General features: G+C 35.5%; 1 protein-coding gene across 6 annotated transcripts in view; it reads right to left on the reverse strand.

The window, feature by feature from the left end:
• The window catches only part of GRIA2 (glutamate ionotropic receptor AMPA type subunit 2), a 130,017-nt gene that overhangs the window by 31,064 nt on the left and 77,636 nt on the right, over positions 1–21,317 (reverse strand). For all 6 annotated transcript variants that reach the window (XM_066387507.1, XM_066387498.1, XM_066387540.1 and 3 more), the window contains exons 5-6: positions 20,991–21,044; positions 15,778–15,939 (exon numbers count right to left, since the gene is read on the reverse strand). In XM_066387507.1, the coding sequence (XP_066243604.1) occupies positions 15,778–15,939; positions 20,991–21,044 (216 nt within the window). The remainder of the gene's footprint in view (positions 1–15,777; positions 15,940–20,990; positions 21,045–21,317) is intronic.

The raw sequence follows: 21,317 nt of genomic DNA on the forward strand, positions 1-21,317 counted from the left end.
CGGCCAGGGCACACAGGAGAAGCGCCCATCTGCTTCTCCACCCCTCCCCCTCTCCTTCCTCTCTGTCTCTCTCTTCCCCTCCCACAGCAGGGCTCCATTGGAGCAAAGATGGCCCGGGCGCTGGGGATGGCTCCTTGGCCTCTGCCCCAGGTGCTAGAGTGGCTCTGGTCGCAACAGAGAGACGCCCTGGAGGGGCAGAGCATCGCCCCCTGGTGGGCGTGCCGGGTGGATCCCGGTCGGGCGCATGCGGGAGTCTGTCTGACTGTCTATCCCCGTTTCCAGCTTCGGAAAAATACAAAAAAAAAAAAACAAAAAAAACCAGTTCTATTTTTAATTTTTTCAGGTAATTCCATACTGTTTTCCACGGTGGTTGCACCAGTCTACATTTTTATCAATAGTACCCTCTTTTTACATCCTTACCAACACTTGTTGATTTATTGATAGCAGCCATTCTGATAGGTGTGAAGTGATATCTCATTGTGGTTTTAATCTACATTTCTCTGATGACTAGGGATGTTGAGCATCTTTTCATATGTCCATTGGCTATCTGTATGTCTGTCCTCTTTGGAGAAGTGTCTGTTCAGACATTTTGTCTGCTTTTTTTTAATTGGATTTTTTTTGGTGTTGACTTGTATAAATTCTTTTTAAATTTGTATATTAACTGCTTATCAGATATATCATTGGCGAATATGTTCTCCCATTCAGTGGGTTGCCCTTTCTTTTGTTGATGGTTTCCTTTCCTGGGCATATGCTTTTTTGGTTTGATCTAGTCCCATTTTTTAATGTTTCTTTTATTTCCCTTTCCCAAGGTGATATATCAGAAAACCATGTTGCTACAAGAAATGTCTGAGAATTTATTGTCTATGTTTTCTTCTAGAATTTTTATGTTTTGAAGTCTAACATGTAAGTTTTTAATTCATTTTGAGTTTAATCTTGTGTTTGGAGTAAAAAGATGACCTAGTTTCCAATTTTTTCCAACAACATTTATTGAATAGATTATCTTTTTTCATTGTATGTTTTTACTTTCTTTGTCAAATATTAATTGATCATAAAAGAGTGGTTGTATTTCTGGGCTCTCTACTCTGTTTGTTTTTATCTATATATCTGTTTTTATGCCAGTACCATGATATTCTGATAACCTGTGGCCTTGCAGTATAGTCTGATATCCAGTAGCATGATTCCTCCAACTTTGTTCTTTTTTTCTCAATATTGCTGTGACTACTCAGGGTCTTTTGTGGTTCCATGTAAACTTTTGGAATATTTATTCTAGTTCTGTAAAATATGCTTTAGTATCTTAATAAGAATTGCATTAAATCTATGATTGCTTTGGGTAATATTAAAATTTTAATGATGTTAATTCTTCCTAACCATGAACATAGTATATGCTTCTACTTATTTGAATCTTCTTCAGTTTCTGTCTTCAGTGTCTTATAATTTTCCAAGTATAGGTATTTTATATCTTTGGTTAAATTTATTTCTAGGTTGGTTTTGTTTTTTTTTTTTTTTTTGATGCAATTGTAAATGTGACTGTTTTCTTAGTTTTCTTTCTGATAGTTCATTGATAGTATATAGAAATGCAGCTAATTTCTGAACATTTGTTTTGTATCCTGCAACTTTACTAAATTCATTTGCAGGTCTAGTATTTTTATGGTGGAATCTTTAAGATTCTCAATAGACAGAATCATGTCATCTCCAAAATATAGTTTTACTTCTTTTCCAGTTTAGATGCTTTTATTTAGTCTTCTTGTCTGATTGCTGTGTTTAGGACTTCCAGTACTATGTTGAATAAAAGTGGTAAAAGTGAACATCCTTGTCTTGTTGGAAGGGAACCTTAAGGGAAACACTTGTAATTTTTGCTTATTGAGTTTGATGCTGACTGTAGGTTTGTCATATATGTCCTTTATTACATGGAGGTATATTCCCGCTATTCCCACTTTGATGACAGTTTTATCACATGCTTTTATTTTGCATCTATTGATAGGATCATGTGATTTTTATCCTTTGTTTTGTTCATGTGGTGTATCACATTTATTGATTTGTGGATATTGTACCAACCTTAAATCCTCAGAATAAAAAATTTCATTTGATTACAGTGTATAATCTTTTTAATGTATTCCTAGATCCAGTTTGCTAATATTTCATTGAGGATTTTAGCATCTATGCTCATCGGGGATATTGGTCTATAATTATTTTTTCTTGTAGTGCCTTTATCTGACTTTGGTATTAGGAAAATGCTGGCCTTATAAAACGATCTTGGGAGTCTTCCCTCCTCTTTAATTTTTTGGAATGGTTTGAGAAAGATGGGTGTTAAGTTTTTTGAATGTTTGGTAAAATTCACTAGTGTGGTCATCCAGTCAGGACTTCTGTTTGTTGAGAGCTTTTGTATTATTGCTTCAATTTTATATTGTAATCTATCTATTCAGATTCTCTGAGTCTGCTTCATTCAGTTTTAGAAGATTTTATATTTCTAGGAATTTATTCATTTCTTCTGGAATCTCAGCTGCCACCTTTTTTTTTTTGCATCACCATTCTTCCTACCTTCTCTTCAATTAGTCTTCAGTTGGTTATTCAGCTTGATGGTCTACAGTGGTCCCTTGTCTATCATGGGGATTAGGTTCCAGAACCCCCCGCAATAGGCGAAAATCTACAAAGTAGCAATCTTGTATTTATTTTATTATTTCTATTTTTAAGGCTTTATAAACCCTCCTCACACTCTTAGAAACACTCCCTATGCTTTTAAACACTTTCTACATTCTTAAAACTATGTAATTTTAACAACATATAAAATTCTATGCTACATATTTTATTTGATTTAATCTTTTAATATGTTTTAATTAATATTTTACTATAATTTTTATATTGCTTTCATTTTTTAGGCTAGAATATGCTTATTTTACAACAAAAATAATTAGAATAATAAATATATAAAAACACATATATACTGCTAAAATCCCACAATATAGCAAAAAATCCATGATATAAAATTAGATATATACAATTTAAAAATATACGATACAGTGAGACTGTGAAAAGTGAACCGCAATATGGCAAAGGACGACTGTATATCTCAGTTGTAATTCCTGTTTGGTCCTAGGAGGAAGTGAAGGTAACATCCACCAACTCCACTTCCATCTTTTGTATCTTTTCTTTATGAGAAGATTTAAGAGGATTGCCTAAATCTGTCTTTCCACATCAACCCTCCTTGTTCTCTTTAAGTGATCTCATTCAGTCCACGGCTTTAACTTGCATCCAGGTGCTCAGACATGACTTCCTGTGCAGCCCACTCCTAGTCACTCTCCTTCACATGGCCTTGTTTATTCTCTTCATAGTCTCTACTCGTATCTGAGCATCTTGCTCAACTATTCTTCATTTATCTACTTAATTTCTCCTCTCAACTAGAATATTTACTCTAGAGAAGTAGAAATCTTATCTAACTTGTCAGTCACCACTGAATTCTCAGAGTCCAGGGCAGGGTTGGGAATCCTGAAGGGACTTGAAGGAAGGCCGGAAGAAAGGAAGGAAAGAAGAAAGGATGAAAGAAAGGAAAGGAAGGTCAGAGATCTTGATATGAGCCATCTTTATGACACCCGCATTTTCTCCCTGTCCAGTGATAAGTTTTATAGACAGATAACAGCAATAAACCTATTTATTATAGTTCTATGAACTGGTCTGATGGTAGATAAATGTCTTCCCTTTTTCTTTTTAATATGAGAGATATTACAACTAGGAAAATGAGAAAATAAGTTCATGTGGTATGAATTATTCCTCCATGCATCCAGAATTTTTTAATTTTTCAATTGCAATTTATATTAAATATTATTTTGTATTAGTGTCAAATGTACAGCATAACGGTCAGACCATACCTTACAAAGTGTTTTCCCCCAATATTTTCAGTACCCAACTGGCCCTATACATACTTATTAAAATATTATTGAGTATATTCCCTATGCTAGAATTTACATCCCTGTGGCTATTTTGTAACTAGAAAATTTGTACTTCTTAATCTCTCCACCATTTTTAACCCCATCCCCCAAACCCCTCCCCACTGGTAAACATCAGTGTGTTCTCTGTGTCTGTGAGTCAGATTCAATTTTGTTCGTTCATTTTGTTCTTTTGATTCCACAGAACATGAATTCATAAGGTATTTTCTTGATTAAATATTTTTAAGCCTCCATTTCTTTAATGCTAAAAATTATAGTGTGAGGTTATCATTCATTCAGTTTGCATGGATTAGTTTAATTGAATTGCTTTCATTATTCATGTAAATGAATCAAATTTAATGGGAAAGTTTATAGGAAGAAGAAGAGAAAATGATCTGAAGGTCATGTGCACTTTGATAGTACTCTTAACTATAATACGATACTCATATTTACCTCTAAATTTTCCTAGTGGAATTTCTTCTCATTTTCTAGTTAAGCAATGCTATTGTAGGTCTATTTGTGAGTCCTTCCTGATATATCTAGATTATCTCTTAGATGGCTGTACTTAAGTTTCCAATAAATATCCAAACTGGACAGATTTAAATAGAACCTATTACCATTTTTTTCCAAAACCTGTAATTCTTTTCTTTAAATTCTGTATGAAAAAAATTAGCCAAATATAGTATGTTACAGATCCATTTAGGCAATTTATATTCTTAGATTGAAAATATAATTCCTGGCCTGACTGGTAGTGAAACAGAGGATAGAGTGTTGACCTGGGATGCTGAGGACCCAGATTTGAAACCTGAGGTTGTCAGCTTAAGCACAGGCTCATCGGGCTTGGGTGCAGGCTCACCAGCTTGAGCACAGGGTTGCAAGCTTGAGCATGGGATCATAGACATGATCCCATGGTCCCTGGCTTGAGCCCAAAGGTTACTGCCTTGAAGGCCAAGGTTGCTGGCTTGAGTCCAAGGTCATTGGATTGAGCAATGGGTCACTATCTCTGCTGGAGACCCCCGGTCAAGGCACATATGAGAAAGCAATCAATGAATAACTAAGGTGCCGGAATGAAAAATTGATGCTTCTCATCTCTCTTCCTTCCTGCATGTCTGTTTCTGTCTGTCCCTTTCTCTCTCACTCTCTAAAAACCCCCCAATAAACTATTGTTTTAATAATAAAGCACTCGAGATATCCATGACTTTATTTATTTTTCTAGTATTCTATGATATCCATGTACCATATTTTTAAAACCCTGTATTATATCAAAAACATTGTTTCAAGTCATATCTACTTAAGTAAGACTTCTTTATATAAAATACTAATCAGGATTTCTCTGTTTCACTGGCATGTTTGTGTCTATTACCTTAAAGAAAAAAAGAAACAGATTAATTTGCCTTCTTATACAGCATTCAGTTCATTACCAATGTAATTCTCACAATAAAGGCTAAGTTACTAAGTAGGAAACAGAGCTTAAATTGAATACATTGTGTATTTTTAAAAGTGTTGCAATTTCCAATAAAAATTATGATAATAGTTCAAAGCCAAATCTTCATTGACTGAGCTCACTCACATCACTATGAGAAATCTACAAAACCATCTGCTAAATGTTTTAGAGGCCTATAAATGTTGGTGAACTACATTTAAAAAATAAGATTAGTTTGAATCAACGAAAACCATTTAGTTCCATGAGGCACGCTATAATTATGATTCAGAGCATGAGCACACTAAGAAGAAAAAATCCTTTCAACCTTCTCAAACGTTCAAATCTAATCAAGTCTCAAACCTATTATCATTTTAAATTAAAAGTCACAATCATAGAAACCCAATTCTGGGCCAAGAGAAAATCAACAGCCTCTGTATCTAGAGTTTCATTTTGTTTATGTTCTGCATATGTGGCTCATTTCTTCTTCTAAACAAATATGTTCACATTTTGATTGGATAGTTAAATATTTCAGCTTTATTCTACCATTCACTAAACTTGATGTGAATTAATTTAAAGGGAACACGATGGCAGCATAACTACCTCCTTCTTTGAAAACAAATGCATCATCTCTGCCCTGATGTTTATGTTCTGTGAAATCCCTCAGATGAGTTGGAAATTTATATTTCAGCAGAGGGCCATTATGGTTTGTCGTGTTATATCACAATCATATCATATCTGGACTTTAAGAAGAAATCTGGGAAAATGCTTTTATGGTCCATTTTCCAAATATGCTTTGGATTCCATTCTAAAAGTGTATTTATCGAGATTTATTGTTCTAAAATAAAATATTCATTTCAAATATGTTTGTTATGCCCAATTCTCACTATTAATAGCAGAAAACAATATTCTGACAACCAAAAAAGAGGAAATGAAAAGTAGCTCTGTGTACATTTAGAATTTAATGAACATAAAAAGAGGATAAATATAGGCTAAAATATAAATTTTATGGGTCTTCGTAATGATAGACTTATTCCTAAATGTATGTTTATCTATACCATACTTAAATAGAAAAAATATATATGTATATATCATTCAAAAATGAAGTATTAGATTTTAGGTATTATGAAATGTTACAAAATTTTCTATGAATTGCCACTTTCTAAATTTTCCTTGGCAGTGGAAATTGTGTTGAGTATAGTTGAGAAAGAATTACATATAGTAACAAAAAGACAGGCTCAAGTTTTGATTTTATAATTTACTGCTCTGTTGCTTTTAGGCAGATTAAACTATCAGCGTCCAAGGTTTCTTATCAATGAAATGAGAGCAATGCCTTTTCTAAGTCACAGGAGTGCTGAAAAACAAGGTGAGGAAAAAAGAAAATATTGATGTTGACCCAGTTCTCCTTGTGCCAGATCTGAGCTGGATAATTTCCTAGAAAACCCTTTTTTAAAAATCCTGTGGCCAGGACATGGAAACAATCAAAAAGTCTGTCAATAGATGACTGGATAAAGAAAATGTGGCACATATACACTATGGAATACTACTCAGCCATAAGAAATGATGACATCGGATTATTTACAGCAAAATGGTGGGATCTTGATAACATTATACGAAGTGAAATAAGTAAATTAGAAAAAAACAGGAACTGCATTATTCCATACGTAGGTGGGACACAGAAGTGAAACTAAGAGACATTGATAAGAGTGTGGCGGTTACGGGGGGAGGGGGAGAGGGAGAGGGAAAAGGGGAGGGGCACAAAGAAAACTAGATAGAAGGTGACAGAGGACAATCTGACTTTGGGTGATGGGTATGCAACATAAGTGAATGACAAGATAACCTGGAGTTGTTATCTTTGAATATATGTATCCTGATTTATTGATATCGCCCCATTAAAAATAAAATTATTCAAAAAATAAATAAATAAATAAATAAATAAATAAATAAATAAATAAATAAAAATAAAAATAAATAAACCAAATAAATTTGGGGAAAAAAAAACAAAAAAAAATCCTGTGCAACGAATGTTTTTATTTCCAATTTCATATTTATATTTTCCCAGGGTCACACAACTATGTGACCAAAGTGGAATTTGAATCCATATTTCTGTTGTAAAATATGCTAACAATGAAAGTTTATGACCAGCATTTTTCTTTTATTTTTTCTTTTTTTGCTATCTATCCTGATATAAAACTAGCTTGTTTTTACAGTGTTTTGAAAACCACTATTGTGATATACAAATGTCTGTGATCCAGTAAGTTCAGAAAATAATTCTCACATTGTTATATTAAAGGCCCCGAGAAATCTTACAGTAACATTACAGTTTAACTTTGTTTGATCATCATCGTCCAAACTAATTACTATTTTAAAATTTTTCTTAACACCAATTACTTCCTGTAAAAATAATATTTTAAGTAACATATTTTGAGGTGTTAAAAGTTATAAGGCCCAGTAAACTTTTCATACCCATTTTAAAAATAGCATCAATCCTTGACCAAGTAAGTGGTGGTGCAGTGGATAGAGCGTTGACCTGGGATGCTGAGAACCCAGGTTTAAAACCCTGAGGTCGCCAGACTGAGCGTGGGATCATACCCATAACCTCATGGTTGCTGGTCTGAGCCCTAAAGTCGCTGGCTTAAAGCTCAGCTGGAGCCCTCCACCTCATCAAAGAACATATGAGAAGCAATCAACAAACACTAAAGTGTCACAACTATGAGGTGATGCTTCTCATCTTTCTCTCTCCCTCTCTCCCTCCTTCCCTGCCTCTCTCCTCTAAAAAAAAAAAAAAAAAAACAGCGTCAATTATTTACTTAATTAAAAGAATTTCTCTGGGTGATCTTACACCATATAGTTCTCAGTTTCTTCATTCTACAAAAACAGGGTCAAAATTGATGAGCTCTAGGAAAAATAAGTAAGCGTATAAGAAAATTTTTAGAAAGTGTTTTTTTAAAAGATTCTTGGCAATATGCAAGAATCAATTAGAGCCACAGGAAAAAGAACAGTACTAAGGAATACATTATAAACTTAAAATTATTCACTTGACTTAATTTCAAATTGAATTGCAGTTTATCCTCTAGAAAAGAGCTGTTAGTGATAAGGTCATCTTTAATTTCCTGTAAAGCCTTTTAAACGTGCCCTTTGAAACTTCATAAAATGACAAAAATCTTCATAAAAACTCAACATTAGTGGAGCAGCAGGAACTCTCATTCATTGCTGGTGGGAATGCAAAATGGTATAACCACTTTGGGAGACAGTCTGGCAGTTTTTTACAACACTAAACATCCTCCTACCATTTGATCTAGCCATCACACTGGTGGTATTTACCCAAAGGATTTGAAACCATATATTCATTCAAATACCAGCACACAGATGTTCATAGCTGCTTTATTTATAATTGTCAAAACTTGGAAGCAACCAAGATGTTCTTCAGTAGGTAAATGGGTAAATAAGTGTGGTGCATGCAGACAATAGAAATTATCAGTGCTCAAAAAGAAATGAGCTATGAAGTCATGAAAACACCTGGAGGAACTTTAAGTGAATATAGTAAATGAAAAAGTCAATCTGAAAAGGCTACCTACTGTAGGAATCCAGCTATATGACTTTCTGGAAAAGGCAGAACTATGGAACAGTAAAAAGGTCAGTGGTGGCTAGGAGCTGAGGTTGGGAGGAGTGATGACCAGGCAGAGTACGGAGGATTTTTAGAGCAGTAAAAATACTCTGTATAAAACTGTAATGATGGAAGTAGGCTTAGTCCAAACCCATAGAATGTACAGCACCAGGAGTGAACCATAATGTCAAGTATGATATGCTAGAGTAGATTCACCAATTCTAATAAATCTAATCACTCAGGAGTGAAGTTGGTATTGGAGGAAGCTATGCATGTGAGGGGCAGAGGGTATTTTGCGAGATCTCTGTATGTTTGTTAATTTTGCTAGAAACCTAAAACTGTTCTAAAAAATAAACCTTAATTAAAAAATAAAAATGCTCAATATCTTTAGTAAGCACATAAGCTTCTTCACATTTCCAAGGATGAAAGGACAGCTATATTGACAAGAAACCAAAATAAACATCCTTTATGATTCTCTACATATAATAACAATATTCTTAACCCACCATGACAATTTTACCCCAAGGCTCTTTATGTAAAAAGAATACATTAAAAACAACATACTTTTTGTCTAAATTTTCCAGTTGGCTATTAACCCTGACTGCAAATCTTGATATGGATTAAGACTTTTATATCCTGAAACTTTTGATTCACTTAAGGTTTCAGCTTTTCAGATAAAACAAATCCAATTCACCAAGTTAGAAGATACGCAAATCAACACATTGGTTTTAATTCACCCAGAGGTAGATAAAACTGTTTTAGAAGCAGATCTTTTATTGGTAGCATCAATTCCTCCCCATGACTATCCCCAATTCCTGGCAATCTCTTAACGCAGGAAAGGTTCCTCAGTTTTTATAAGCTATGAAAAATAAAATAGAGAGTTTGCAAGGTGAATTAGGGTTTGATTTCGGCAACTGGAGTTCAGAGATGATTACTTGCAAGCGACTACAACCTTGGGACAGAGAACCCATTATGTGTGTCAGAGATTCAGCAAAAATTACAAATGTTAATGTATTTTTTATTGTGTGCCTAAATTAGCTTTTTACATAATCATGGTATTAGAGATTTGGGAGAACTCTTAGAGACTACTTATAATAATTTCCTTTAAAGAGAAAGAAATGTGATGAACCTAGATATCTTGCATTATAATTACAAAAAATAACAATGCACTTTGTTTTTTTAAGGGTGTAATATATACATATATCTTTAAATAATGCAATAGTTTTTAAAACTTGGGAGCAGACTGGTGGTAGCCAGAGGAAAAGGGGTTTGGGGACTGAATGAAAGAGGTGAAGGAATTAAGAAGCACAATTTGGTAGTCACAAAATATTCATGGGGATGTAAATTACAGCCTAAGGAATATAGTTAATGATATTGAAATAACTATGTGTGGTACCAGGTGGGTACTGGAAATACTGGGGAAATTCTTTTTTAAAATTTATTTTATTGGGGTGAAATTGTTTAACATAATTATGCAGGTTTCAGATGCTCAATTCGACAACATATTTTTGTATACCATATTGTGTTCACCCCCCCAAGTAGATTGGTATTAAATATGATTTTCTAACTACTATGTTACTATTAGAAAATAATATTGAAAGTAAATTGTAATTGAAGAATAATTTTTTTATTTAAAAAATTCTTTTTTTGTGACAGGGACACAGAGAGAGAGACAGAAAGAAAGGGATAGATAGGGACAGACAGACAGGAAAGGAGAGAGATAAGAAGAATCAATTCTTCGGTGAGGCACCTTAGTTGTTCATTGATTGCTTTCTCGTATGTGCCTTGAGCAGGGGGCTACAGCAGAATGAGTGACCCCTTGCTCAGGCCAGTTACCTTGGGCTCAAGCTGGTGAGCTTTGCTTAAACCAGATGAGCCTGCACTCAATTTGGTGACCTCGAGCTTTCAAACCTGGGGCTTCTGTGTCCCAGTCTGACGCTCTATCCACTGCACCACCGCCTGATCAGGCTAAAAAATTATTCTTTACATGTGATTTTATCAATATCAAATTGTTAACTTATGGGTTTTGTTTAGTCATTTTAAAATTTTCAGCCACAAAGTATAAGGAACTAAGCATGCCACGCCTCTAGGTTCATGTATGGCAAAATGCCTTAATATCTAAAGGAGGAGATTCCAATGTGTCAGCTGTGCTTTTGGTCAGTGAAAACATTCAAGAAGCAGAATTAATTCTATTAGGCCACCAGGGTAGTCTTTACTGCATGACACTAATTACTTGACTGAAAAAGATTATACTATTTTCAGACAGGCCTAATAACTCTCTCAGGACCGCAATTAAGGAAGTTTGAGTCTGTGCTTTCTAGTCCTTCCCTGAATAAAATAAGATTCTTGTGGGAAAGCCATTATCTAAATGCCACACACATATCAGTCTTGACTTATTGTTAAATTCAACCCCAGCAAGACATGGCAGACACAAAGGGCTAACTGAGGTGTAAGTTGTTGGTGTTACAATGTTGAATGTGTAGGTATAGCTTGCAAATTGTTGAAGACACCAAAAACACTGACAATCTATCCAAAAATGTAGATATTTATCAATTATTTTTGAGACAGTGGCAAATCATCTTTATAATTGGCCTCTTTTTTAAAAAAAACTTAAGAAAGGTAAAATGCCCATTTAAATCCAGGTGTTGTGACAGTGCAGATCTGATTCGTACAGTCATTTCACTTTTTTTTTTCTAGAGAGAGAGAGAGAGAGTCAGAGAGATGGATAGAAAGGGACAGACAGACAGAAACAGAGAGAAGATGAGAAGCATCAATCATTAGTTTTTCGCTGTGACACTTTAGTTGTTCATTGATTGCTTTCTCATATGTGCCTTGACCACGGGCCTTCAGCAGACAGAGTAACCCCCTTGCTGGAGCCAGTGACCTTGGGTGCAAGGTGGTGAGCTTTTGCTCAAACCAGTTGAGCCCGCGCTCAAGCTGTCAACCTCGGGGTCTCGAACCTGGGTCCTTCTGCATCCCAGTCTGACACTCTAACCACTGCGCCACTGCCTGGTCAGGCCATTTCACATTTTATCAAGGAAAGCAATGCTCCTTTTCTTCCATGGCTGAATAAAAGACCATAAATGCTAGGGCACAAATTTAAATCAAATTTTAGAACAGTGATAATTACGTATTGTTTCTTTCTCAGTGCTTTGATATTTTCAAAGTATTTCTATTTTTCTTTTCATTGCTCTTCATGGCTACAAATATTTATTATGTGCTCACTCTGTGTTAACCACTATATGAGGTTTGGGGCCACTAGATACAAATGATGCAGATTGCCTTCCAGATTCCTATTTTTAATCCACAAATATTAAACCAATTTCTATTGCAATGTTATAAATGAATGGTTATGCGCTTTTTTTTTTTTTGCAATTATTACTTATTTTATAAATAAATGGAAAGGATTGTCAAATGCAACAAATGTATTTATTTCCCACTGTCCTCATGCCACCACCACAATTTAGATAACTATTATCTGTTGCCTGGATTGTTTGCAATATCTTACTAATAGTTCCCTCTCCATCACATGCACTGCCTGCAATCTGTTGTCACCAGGACAAGCACAATAATCTTTCTGTATTAACACCATGATCATCAGTCACCTCTAGTTGTTTCAGGTTGCTTTCAGAATAACAAAAATATCCTCAGAACATGAGATCTGGAACCTGCATATTTCCAACCTGTTAGTTCTGAGAAATTTCTCAAAACACCTCTGGTCAACCTTTAGCCCTGTAGAAATATTTATATCTTCCTTGCACTGGGGACTTTCCATATCTTATTTCCTCTATCTTTTCTCCTAATTCCTATATCTTCTTCAGGTTTCAAATTCCATATTACTTCTTCTAAGAAGCCTTTTTCTTGCTTCCAGAACTGAGATAGGTACTTCTAATTTGAGCTAGCTCAGTGCTTTTGCTTTCTTTCTATTTGTTCATGCAGAGAGCCTTTAGTAAAGGGCCACTGTGCCAGGCCTTATTCTAGAAGCTGGGGATCTGTCAGTGAACAAACAACGAGAACAACAAAGTCCCTGCTCCCGTGGCACTTTCTTTTAAGAGAAGAGAGACCACTTCCAGTAAAATAAATACAGTACAGTACAAGGAAATAATGGGGAGAAAAATGGAGCAGAGAAGGCAATGAGATCTACCCTCACAGGTTCAGAAATTGCAGTTTTAAATAGAGAGCCTGCTACTGTCTTCCTTGAGAAGATGGCATTTGAACAAGGACCGAAAGAGTGCAGAAGGCTTAGGCAGGGAGGTGTTTAAGGGAAGAATAGTTCTGAAAAAGAAGTAGCACAAAGACCTTAAAGTGAGAAGGCACCTTTTGTGCTTCAGGAAGAGCAAAAAGGCCCATGTGGATGAAGCAGAGTGAGCAAGAGCAGGTGGGGAGGGGCGAGAGAGAGGGTCAGATGTGACTAGGAGACAAAGTATCGGTTTTATCAGCCAACAGGAGGACTGGCTTTTACCTCAGGTGAAACCGAGGGCCACTGGAGGGCTTGGAGCAGTACAGTGACATATTCTATTTTTATATATTAAAAGGACCACAGACATGGGAGATAGATGGGCAAGTGTGGACGAAGGGAAAGCAGTACAGGAGACCATTGCAGAAATCCGGACCAAGACATGACGTGGTTGGATTTGGGGAGGGTCATGGAAGAGGTGCTGGGAGATGAATCAAAGCTGATGAGCTTTCCTGACAGATTGGATGTGGGTTTTACCAGGAAAAGAGAGGAGCCAAGGACATTTCCATGTTTCTGGTTGAAAGCACAACTGAAGAGATGGGAAGACTGTTGAAGGAATAGTTTGCAGGGGCTTCCGTTGAGTCTCCCTGAATCTGTCATGTGTTGCAGCACTTTGGGTCTCTGTGGATGTCTCACTTTCCTGAGCGCCGCCCTTGTTTCTCTCCTGCTCACCTGCATGCAAAGCCTCGCTCAGGTGTCTCGCCTCCAGACAGCTTTCCTTAACACCCTCCCCCTTTTCTGGACTAATCATAGGCAGGGGCTGGCATATTTTACATGCTTCATTCTCTATTATATTTACTTATTGTCATGCTTGTCTTTTCCATTCAACTGTAGATGTTGATCAAAGGTGGACTCTATATATAATTATATGTATATGTGTTTAGTTCCTGGTCCTCTAGTACACAAACAATACGTGTCTGTGTTAGGATGAAATCCCACCCAAAGCCATGTACTCCCCACCAATTTTATGTAATTGTGATCAAGCTTCTAAAGCCATAGAAACTGTCTCCTATTGGCACCTATGTTTCTAAAGCTATGCTAAGTCGTAAATGTTTAATCTTCACGGCAACCTGGGAGTTAACAGCCACACTGCACTGGGGAGATGAGAATGCTGAGCCGCTTGTCTGAAGTTTTTAAACGAAGCCTATGCTCCCCACAGCAGAGGGCTTCACGACCTCTCTGACACGTGGCAGGGGCAGCCACAAGGGAGCCACTATGAAGACAAATGCTACAGCAGGAAGGGAGCAAAGAAAGGTCGCCGGGCAGGCTCTCAACAGCGTGAAATCTGGTGCTGGGTTTTGGCAAGAATGTTAACCAAATGCGTTGCCAAGGTCTCTTCTACCCCTAGATCGCCTTGCATTCTCAGGCATGACACAGGAACTTTAATAATGATGTGGCTTCCACAAGAAAAAAAGAATCATCTCATTTTGCTTTCATCCTTCTCCCAGCAGGCAGCAGTGGGAGGCAACAAGATGACTAATAAAGAATTCAAAAAGAGCACTTCAGGTCCCTCTGAGGATGATGGCACATGCACTCTTCATCAGAGAACCTAAGTGGCACCATCTCTGAATGGACGGAGGCCTGTAGTTCACAGAATAGAGTCAGCATCAGACCTCCACTGAGCGCAGGTGGAGACATATACTGATACCGACCCGGAAACTGGGTGCCATTGGACTTTTCAGCCTGTTAGGTAACAGTGGTCCCACAAGCACACAATAGTGTTATAAATAGATGCATGCTGAATCTCAGTCAAAGTCACCAGACACAAAGTCACCTGGTTTGGAGAAAAAATTAACTCTGGGTTATTCTTTAACCTTCTATGGGATGCTTTTCTGAATTTAACTTGAAATTAATAGGATTCATTTATACACCCAAAACTTGAGAACTTCTAAGCTTTGAGCCCTTATCTAGAAGCAGCATCATAGCCAGACACAAGTTTAGAGCCAAACATCTATATTTGTTCTCCCCATTAAGCACAGGAAAACAACACAAAATATCTCTGTGATGTATAAACATAACTGTGAGAGCAGTGAGAAAAAAAGCACACTGTCCTGACTGGTCTGTACACAATGTGCTGTATAATACACAAAGGAACAAACTAAAGCACTATACATTTGAAGATGTTCACAGATTTTGCTCCTAGGCTATATCGGTTTAGTTTCATAAAGCATGGACATCACTTCATCCCACTCACTTCTTGTCCTATAAGATTTTACTCTTGTTTCTGCTCTCAGTAAGTTGACCAGCAGCAGAAAAATACCTTCCTATCATCAGCAGAAATTCTTAATATTTGGAGGTAAATCTGTACATGCATGTGTATATACAATACAATACACTGAACAACAGGGGAAGACCTCAATGAGTCCAAACCAATGGAACATAAAAGGTCAGTCTGGATAGTACTTATATCAGCACAGAGACTTGCACTTAGCATTCAGAGATTTTTTGTCTGATTGCATCGATCATGATAGTTAATTTTTAACTACTAACACAAACAGATTTTTATCTTCTTTCTAAAGTGTCCCAGAGAACAGGCTACAAGCCAGCAGTTGGATATCAGTGTCGATACAGATGCTGGCAGGTGGATACATACCTTAATTGTCGTTGTGTGCGCGCCAGGGTATTCTTTTTCTTCCAGTGTTGACCATCTTTCTATAAACTTAGATACCAGAGAATCATCATAGTCCACTATCTGAAATCCAGAGACGTTTGCACCTCCAAACTGAATTTTTAATAGGTCTCCATCAGTAAATCCCTAGACAGAGAACACGTTTATGTCAAATAGAACTTGACATTTACCAAATAACTCTATGCCTGTGGTTCTACAAATTTCAAGGAACACATAAGAGATAAAAAAACCTATAGTAAATGTTTCATTTATTTACCAGCCAAAATTCTTCACCAGCACCTGGCATCATCTTGACATCAAAGTGGGTTCATTAACCAATGATTGCTTTCTGGTTGTGTGTACATAAAAGTTCTTCATATAATTGGGAAATCTTTCATGGATAAGGACTAGGTTTTATTTATTAAATCTACCTACCACAGAGCATCACCAAATGGTTATAGATAACTTAGTAATAAGTTACTTCTCTAAGAGCTCTAACATTGTGAGCAAATTATTCCTACTATTGAAATTGTTTGTTCTCTCAGGCATTATAAACATCTTTTAAATGAGAAAAAAAAATGCTTATCAGCCTAATTGTGTTTTTTTAGAACAATTAAACAATTTCACATTAAGCACAAAATTTAATTTTTACTAAAATATATTAAGTTTTAAAAATCTACTTATCTTGCACTATGAGAATGAAATCAGTCATTATGAAAACTACCATATGGTGTTTCCCTTGACTTCACATATTATGCTATCATAAATTATATCTTAATTTGAAGGTATATTCTCTCAAAGATGAAATTACAAATTTAGTAAATTAAAATGATAAATATTTTTGTTATTAGAGTATATAATGTTTGAATCTATCTAAAATCCAAAATATATAGAAATATTTTTGTTGTTGACATTAAAATATATTTTAAGGCACTGGCTGGTTGGCTCATTGGTAGAGCATTGTCCTGGCATGTCCCAGGTTTGATTCCTGGTCAGGGCACACAGGAGAGGAAACCATCTGCCATCCCTCCTCCTTCTCCTCCTCTCTTTCTCTCTCTGCCTCTCTCTCTCTTCCTTCTCCTCCTGCATCCATGGCTCAGTTTGAGCAATTTGGCCCTGGGTGCTGAGGATGGCTCTATGGCCTTGCCTCAGGTGCTAAAGTGCCTCAGTTGCTGGGCAACGGAATAGTAGCCCCGGATGGGCAGAACATCGCCAATTAAGGGGCTTGCTAGGTGGATCCCAGCTGGGTTACATGTGGGAGTCTGTCTCTGACTTCCTACCTTTCATTTAAAAAAAAAAAAAGAAAGAAAAAAACATATTTTAATATTATTTATGTAGAAAAAATAGTTATTGGCTCATAATTTTGTTTTTTCTCTTTATTAATATAATAGTACAAAAGGTTATATAACAAAAATCATAGTGCCACACCCAATCTCCAGTTAAGCTGCTTTAAAAAATTAATTTCAATATTTGTCTTTATTTACCTCTATATTTCTGCATATTTTTTAATTTATCCACTTTAGGTATTTTTGTTGAGTTTCTGCTTATGCCAGATAAGGATTTCCTAACCAAATCATTTATCTCCTCACTCACTTTGTGTTTACTATTTTCATATTTATAATTCTCTTATTCAGAGCAAGGCCATGTAATGTTCTAGGATTAGTTTTCTTCTTGAATAACATTTCATTCTAATGTTAATCACTTCCTTTCTTCACTAGTGTGGATTTCTATATACCTATCCTTATTTTTTTTCCAACTGATCCAAGAAAACTTGTCATATTTATATGAGTAAATTTCTTTTTATAAAATATATTTAAACATTATTAGGTAATCTATTTCATTTCTCTCTAAGTGTTTCATTTCCAGGAGACCTCCTCCTTGATGCTATGATCTGAATTGGTTCCCTTTTCCATAACTCTGCAGCTGTTACCCTAGTGTTCCAGTGTTCCTTTGCAGCCTTTCTGAGTCATTCCTCCGTGTCTTTGAACACTTTTCTGTCATCTTCTACTCCTTTATTCTGCTAGAGTCAATAATTTTCTGAGACACATTGGAGGTAAATTTTTTGAGATGTTGAACGTCTCTCACATTTGATTAGTATTTTGGCTGGGCATAGAATTTTAAATTGAATTCCTCATAATCTGAAGGCCATTTCCCCACTTGACTTTCATTGTTTTATTGAAAAATGCAATTTTATTAAATTTATTTATTTTTGCATGTGACTTGCTTTATACTCCTGCCCTCCTCCCTCCTACTGACCAGAAATCTTTAAAATCTTCTATTTATCTCTGAAAATGCATGATAACTTTTTTTGAGATATTTTGTGTACTCAGCAGGCTGGTATTTGTCATTCATTATAGAAACTTTTTCTGAATATTTCTTTAATAATGTCCTTCCCCTGTGTTCACTGTTCCATCCATCTAAATGCTTATAGTCCAACACTGTAATCCTTTGATTAAATCTTTTACAGGTTCCTATACACACACCATTTTATATTATACTGTTATTTTATTACATAATCTGGAAGATTTTTCTCAACATTGTCCTCAAAGTCATTTAATGGTACTTGCTATTTTAGAAAACATAATTTCTCAGAGGTCTTTCTTATTCTCTGATTTTCTTCTTTTTCATTACCTCCTTTTCTTTTTTTAGACAATATATTTTCTCTTATTTTTATTATTATTTTTTTGTATTTTTCTGAAGTTGGAAACGGGGAGGCAGTCAGACAGACTCTCGCATGCGCCCAACCGGGATCCACCCGGCATGCCCACCAGGAGGCGATGCTCTGCCCATCTGGGGCGTTGCTCTGTTGCAACCAGAGCCATCCTAGCGCCTGAGACAGAGGCCACAGAGCCATCCTCAGCGCCCGGGCCAACTTTGCTCCAATGGAGCCTTGGCTGCGGGAGGGAAAGAGAGAGACAGAAAGGAAGGAGAGGGGGAGGAGTGGAGAAGCAGATGGGCGCTTCTCCTGTGTGCCCTGGCCAGGAACCGAACCCAGGACTCCTGCACGCCAGGCCGACACTCTAGCACTGAACCAACCGACCAGGGCCTCTCTTATTTTTTTGTAGATACTCATTACAATTTTAAACCTTTTTCTTGTGATTCCTGCTTATCCTGTTTCTGTTATTTGTATTGCATCCTTCTTGGCAAAGGACTTCTTCTTAAATGCCTGGCAATGCTTGCCTAGTTAGCAGTAAGACACTTGAAATGTCTACACGCATGAGAGAGACTGAATGAGTGTGCTTTACTGTAAGATAGACAGGGGAGGTGGATAGCAATGGTTTTTATCAATATATGAAGAGCTGGAAAAATGGTAAGTGGATCCCCTTATGACTACATCTTCATTGCTTTATTAGCATTTACAAGTTATCCTTTTAAATGCTATATCAGGAACTCATTCACAGCCTTAATTTTGGAGCCTAATCAAGCATTCAATAATTTCTGAAGAAATTAAATAAAAATCTGGGGATTTTTCTCTTGTATAATCACCTATTTGACACTCATCAGACACTGAACAGGGCAAATGGTCATCCCCAATCAAGAGTTTAGAGGATGAAAGACCTTCCTATTTTGAAGTCATTCTTCAATCTTAAATGTCATTGAAATTTTCAAGTGTTCTCTAAATTCTCAGAAACTGAAACTCACTACAGATTCTTTGAATTTACTGATTCATAAGCAATTCCACATGGCAAGGATACCAAGTATTCAGACAAGAAAAAACAAAATGTGAATTCAGAGAAAATATTCTGTAGATTTCTCCCTAGAAGCATCCTAGCAGCATAAATGTTTCTTTCTTTTTTAAAAAATCTCTTTACTTTGATCACTCATATACTTCTTTCCTTTTTCATAGAATCAGCTATCAACTCTCAAATTGATGAGCCACCTTCTGTCATTATTTCTCAATGTTCCAATATAATCTTCTCCATCTGGACATTTTTAAAGATCGCAGCTTTCAATGTGGCTCTGTGTTCATGAAATGGCACCATTTACACAGGGGACTGACTGTCCAGGCTGTTTCCTGCACAGAATTTGGTTCTGAAGAGACTGAATACTGAACTAATCTATTTTAACTCTTACTTCTCTTGTACGGAGTGATTTAGGACCTATTTCTTGTTATAAAAGGGTCAATTCTAATGAATTTCTATAGAAGTTAGCCATTCCATTTTCAAACAAATGTATCTTAAATAACCAACTTCTCCCAATAGCATGTACGTTTGAGATTTAATATTCTAAATCACTGTTGCCACCGTCTAGCAAAAATAATATTTATCGGTTGTAAGGTTGTAATTTACTTTTTTTTTATCTCTTTCCATCACTACTAAAAATGTCTTCTGGTGTAATGGTCTGATATTCCGGAAACCATGAAATATACTGCATTTGCATAAATCTGAAACTTTTTCAGAGGCCTGTTACACTTTTAGAATAATATCTTATTCTCTCCACATTCCACTTTTCTCGCCTTTTTTCCCGAGATTGGGGAGGTTAATGTCCTCAATCACATGGAATCATATTTCCTTAAAGAATACAAACCTTTGTAACAGTAAAGCTTCAAGCTCGTTTTTATTGCTGGTCTAAAAATTATTTTGAAAAAATAAATAACTAATAATTTGAAATTCATTTTGTATACTTAAGAGAGGGGATTACAATTAACCACTCAGACATTCAGTATAATCTTTGATAGAAATCCCAATGAAAGAGTGATCAGCTATAGGAACCCAGTTTTTATGTGTTACTTATATAGAAATTAGTAAATAACAAATAAATAAATAAATAATACTATATTAATATTTGGATATTTCCAGATTTTTACTGACAGTTTCAAATCTTGGCATTTATTTCATCTATTACATGTGCTACAAACTTCAAAGGAATGGGCAAAGGATAAAGTTTATAAAATACAGTGACAGTGAGAAAAAAAGGGGCAATTTAGACAGTTAAAACTTGTATATTTTTGAAAAAACTCCCATAATTAAAATATATCTTCTAAGACAATTTATAAAACTTGTCAAATATTGTTCTATAATTTTTATATCATTTATAATAGAAAATTGATTAGAAATTATAAAATGGGAAGTAAATATAACAAATTCAGAAATATTATCAAAATATGTTTTTGTAAATACCACTCATAAATGCTGACTGTTCAAATTTTTTTAATGAATAAGAGTCTTTATTAAAATAATAAGTATTAATTAACCTACCAGATTTGCAATGATGTAATGGTACCCTTTAACATGTTTTCCAATGGTGATAACCTAACAAAGATAAAGAAACAATTATTTAATAAATGTTACTAATGTAAATGTAAAATTACTGATGTTATGATCTGATTCAGAAAAAATGAAATACTGACTTCTATGTTTTTTGATATTTCACAATGAGTCATATTTGATAAAATATAATTATCAAACTCAGAGAATATTTCTCTCAGAAAAAAGTAATAATACATTTAGTGCCCAATAAATGTCATCTTTCAGTCAATAACTAAACAAAAATAGTGAAAATAAGCTCATAAAATGTAAAGAAAT

Source organism: Saccopteryx leptura, chromosome 1, assembly GCF_036850995.1.
Source record: "Saccopteryx leptura isolate mSacLep1 chromosome 1, mSacLep1_pri_phased_curated, whole genome shotgun sequence".
Taxonomy (NCBI): Eukaryota; Metazoa; Chordata; class Mammalia; order Chiroptera; family Emballonuridae; genus Saccopteryx; species Saccopteryx leptura.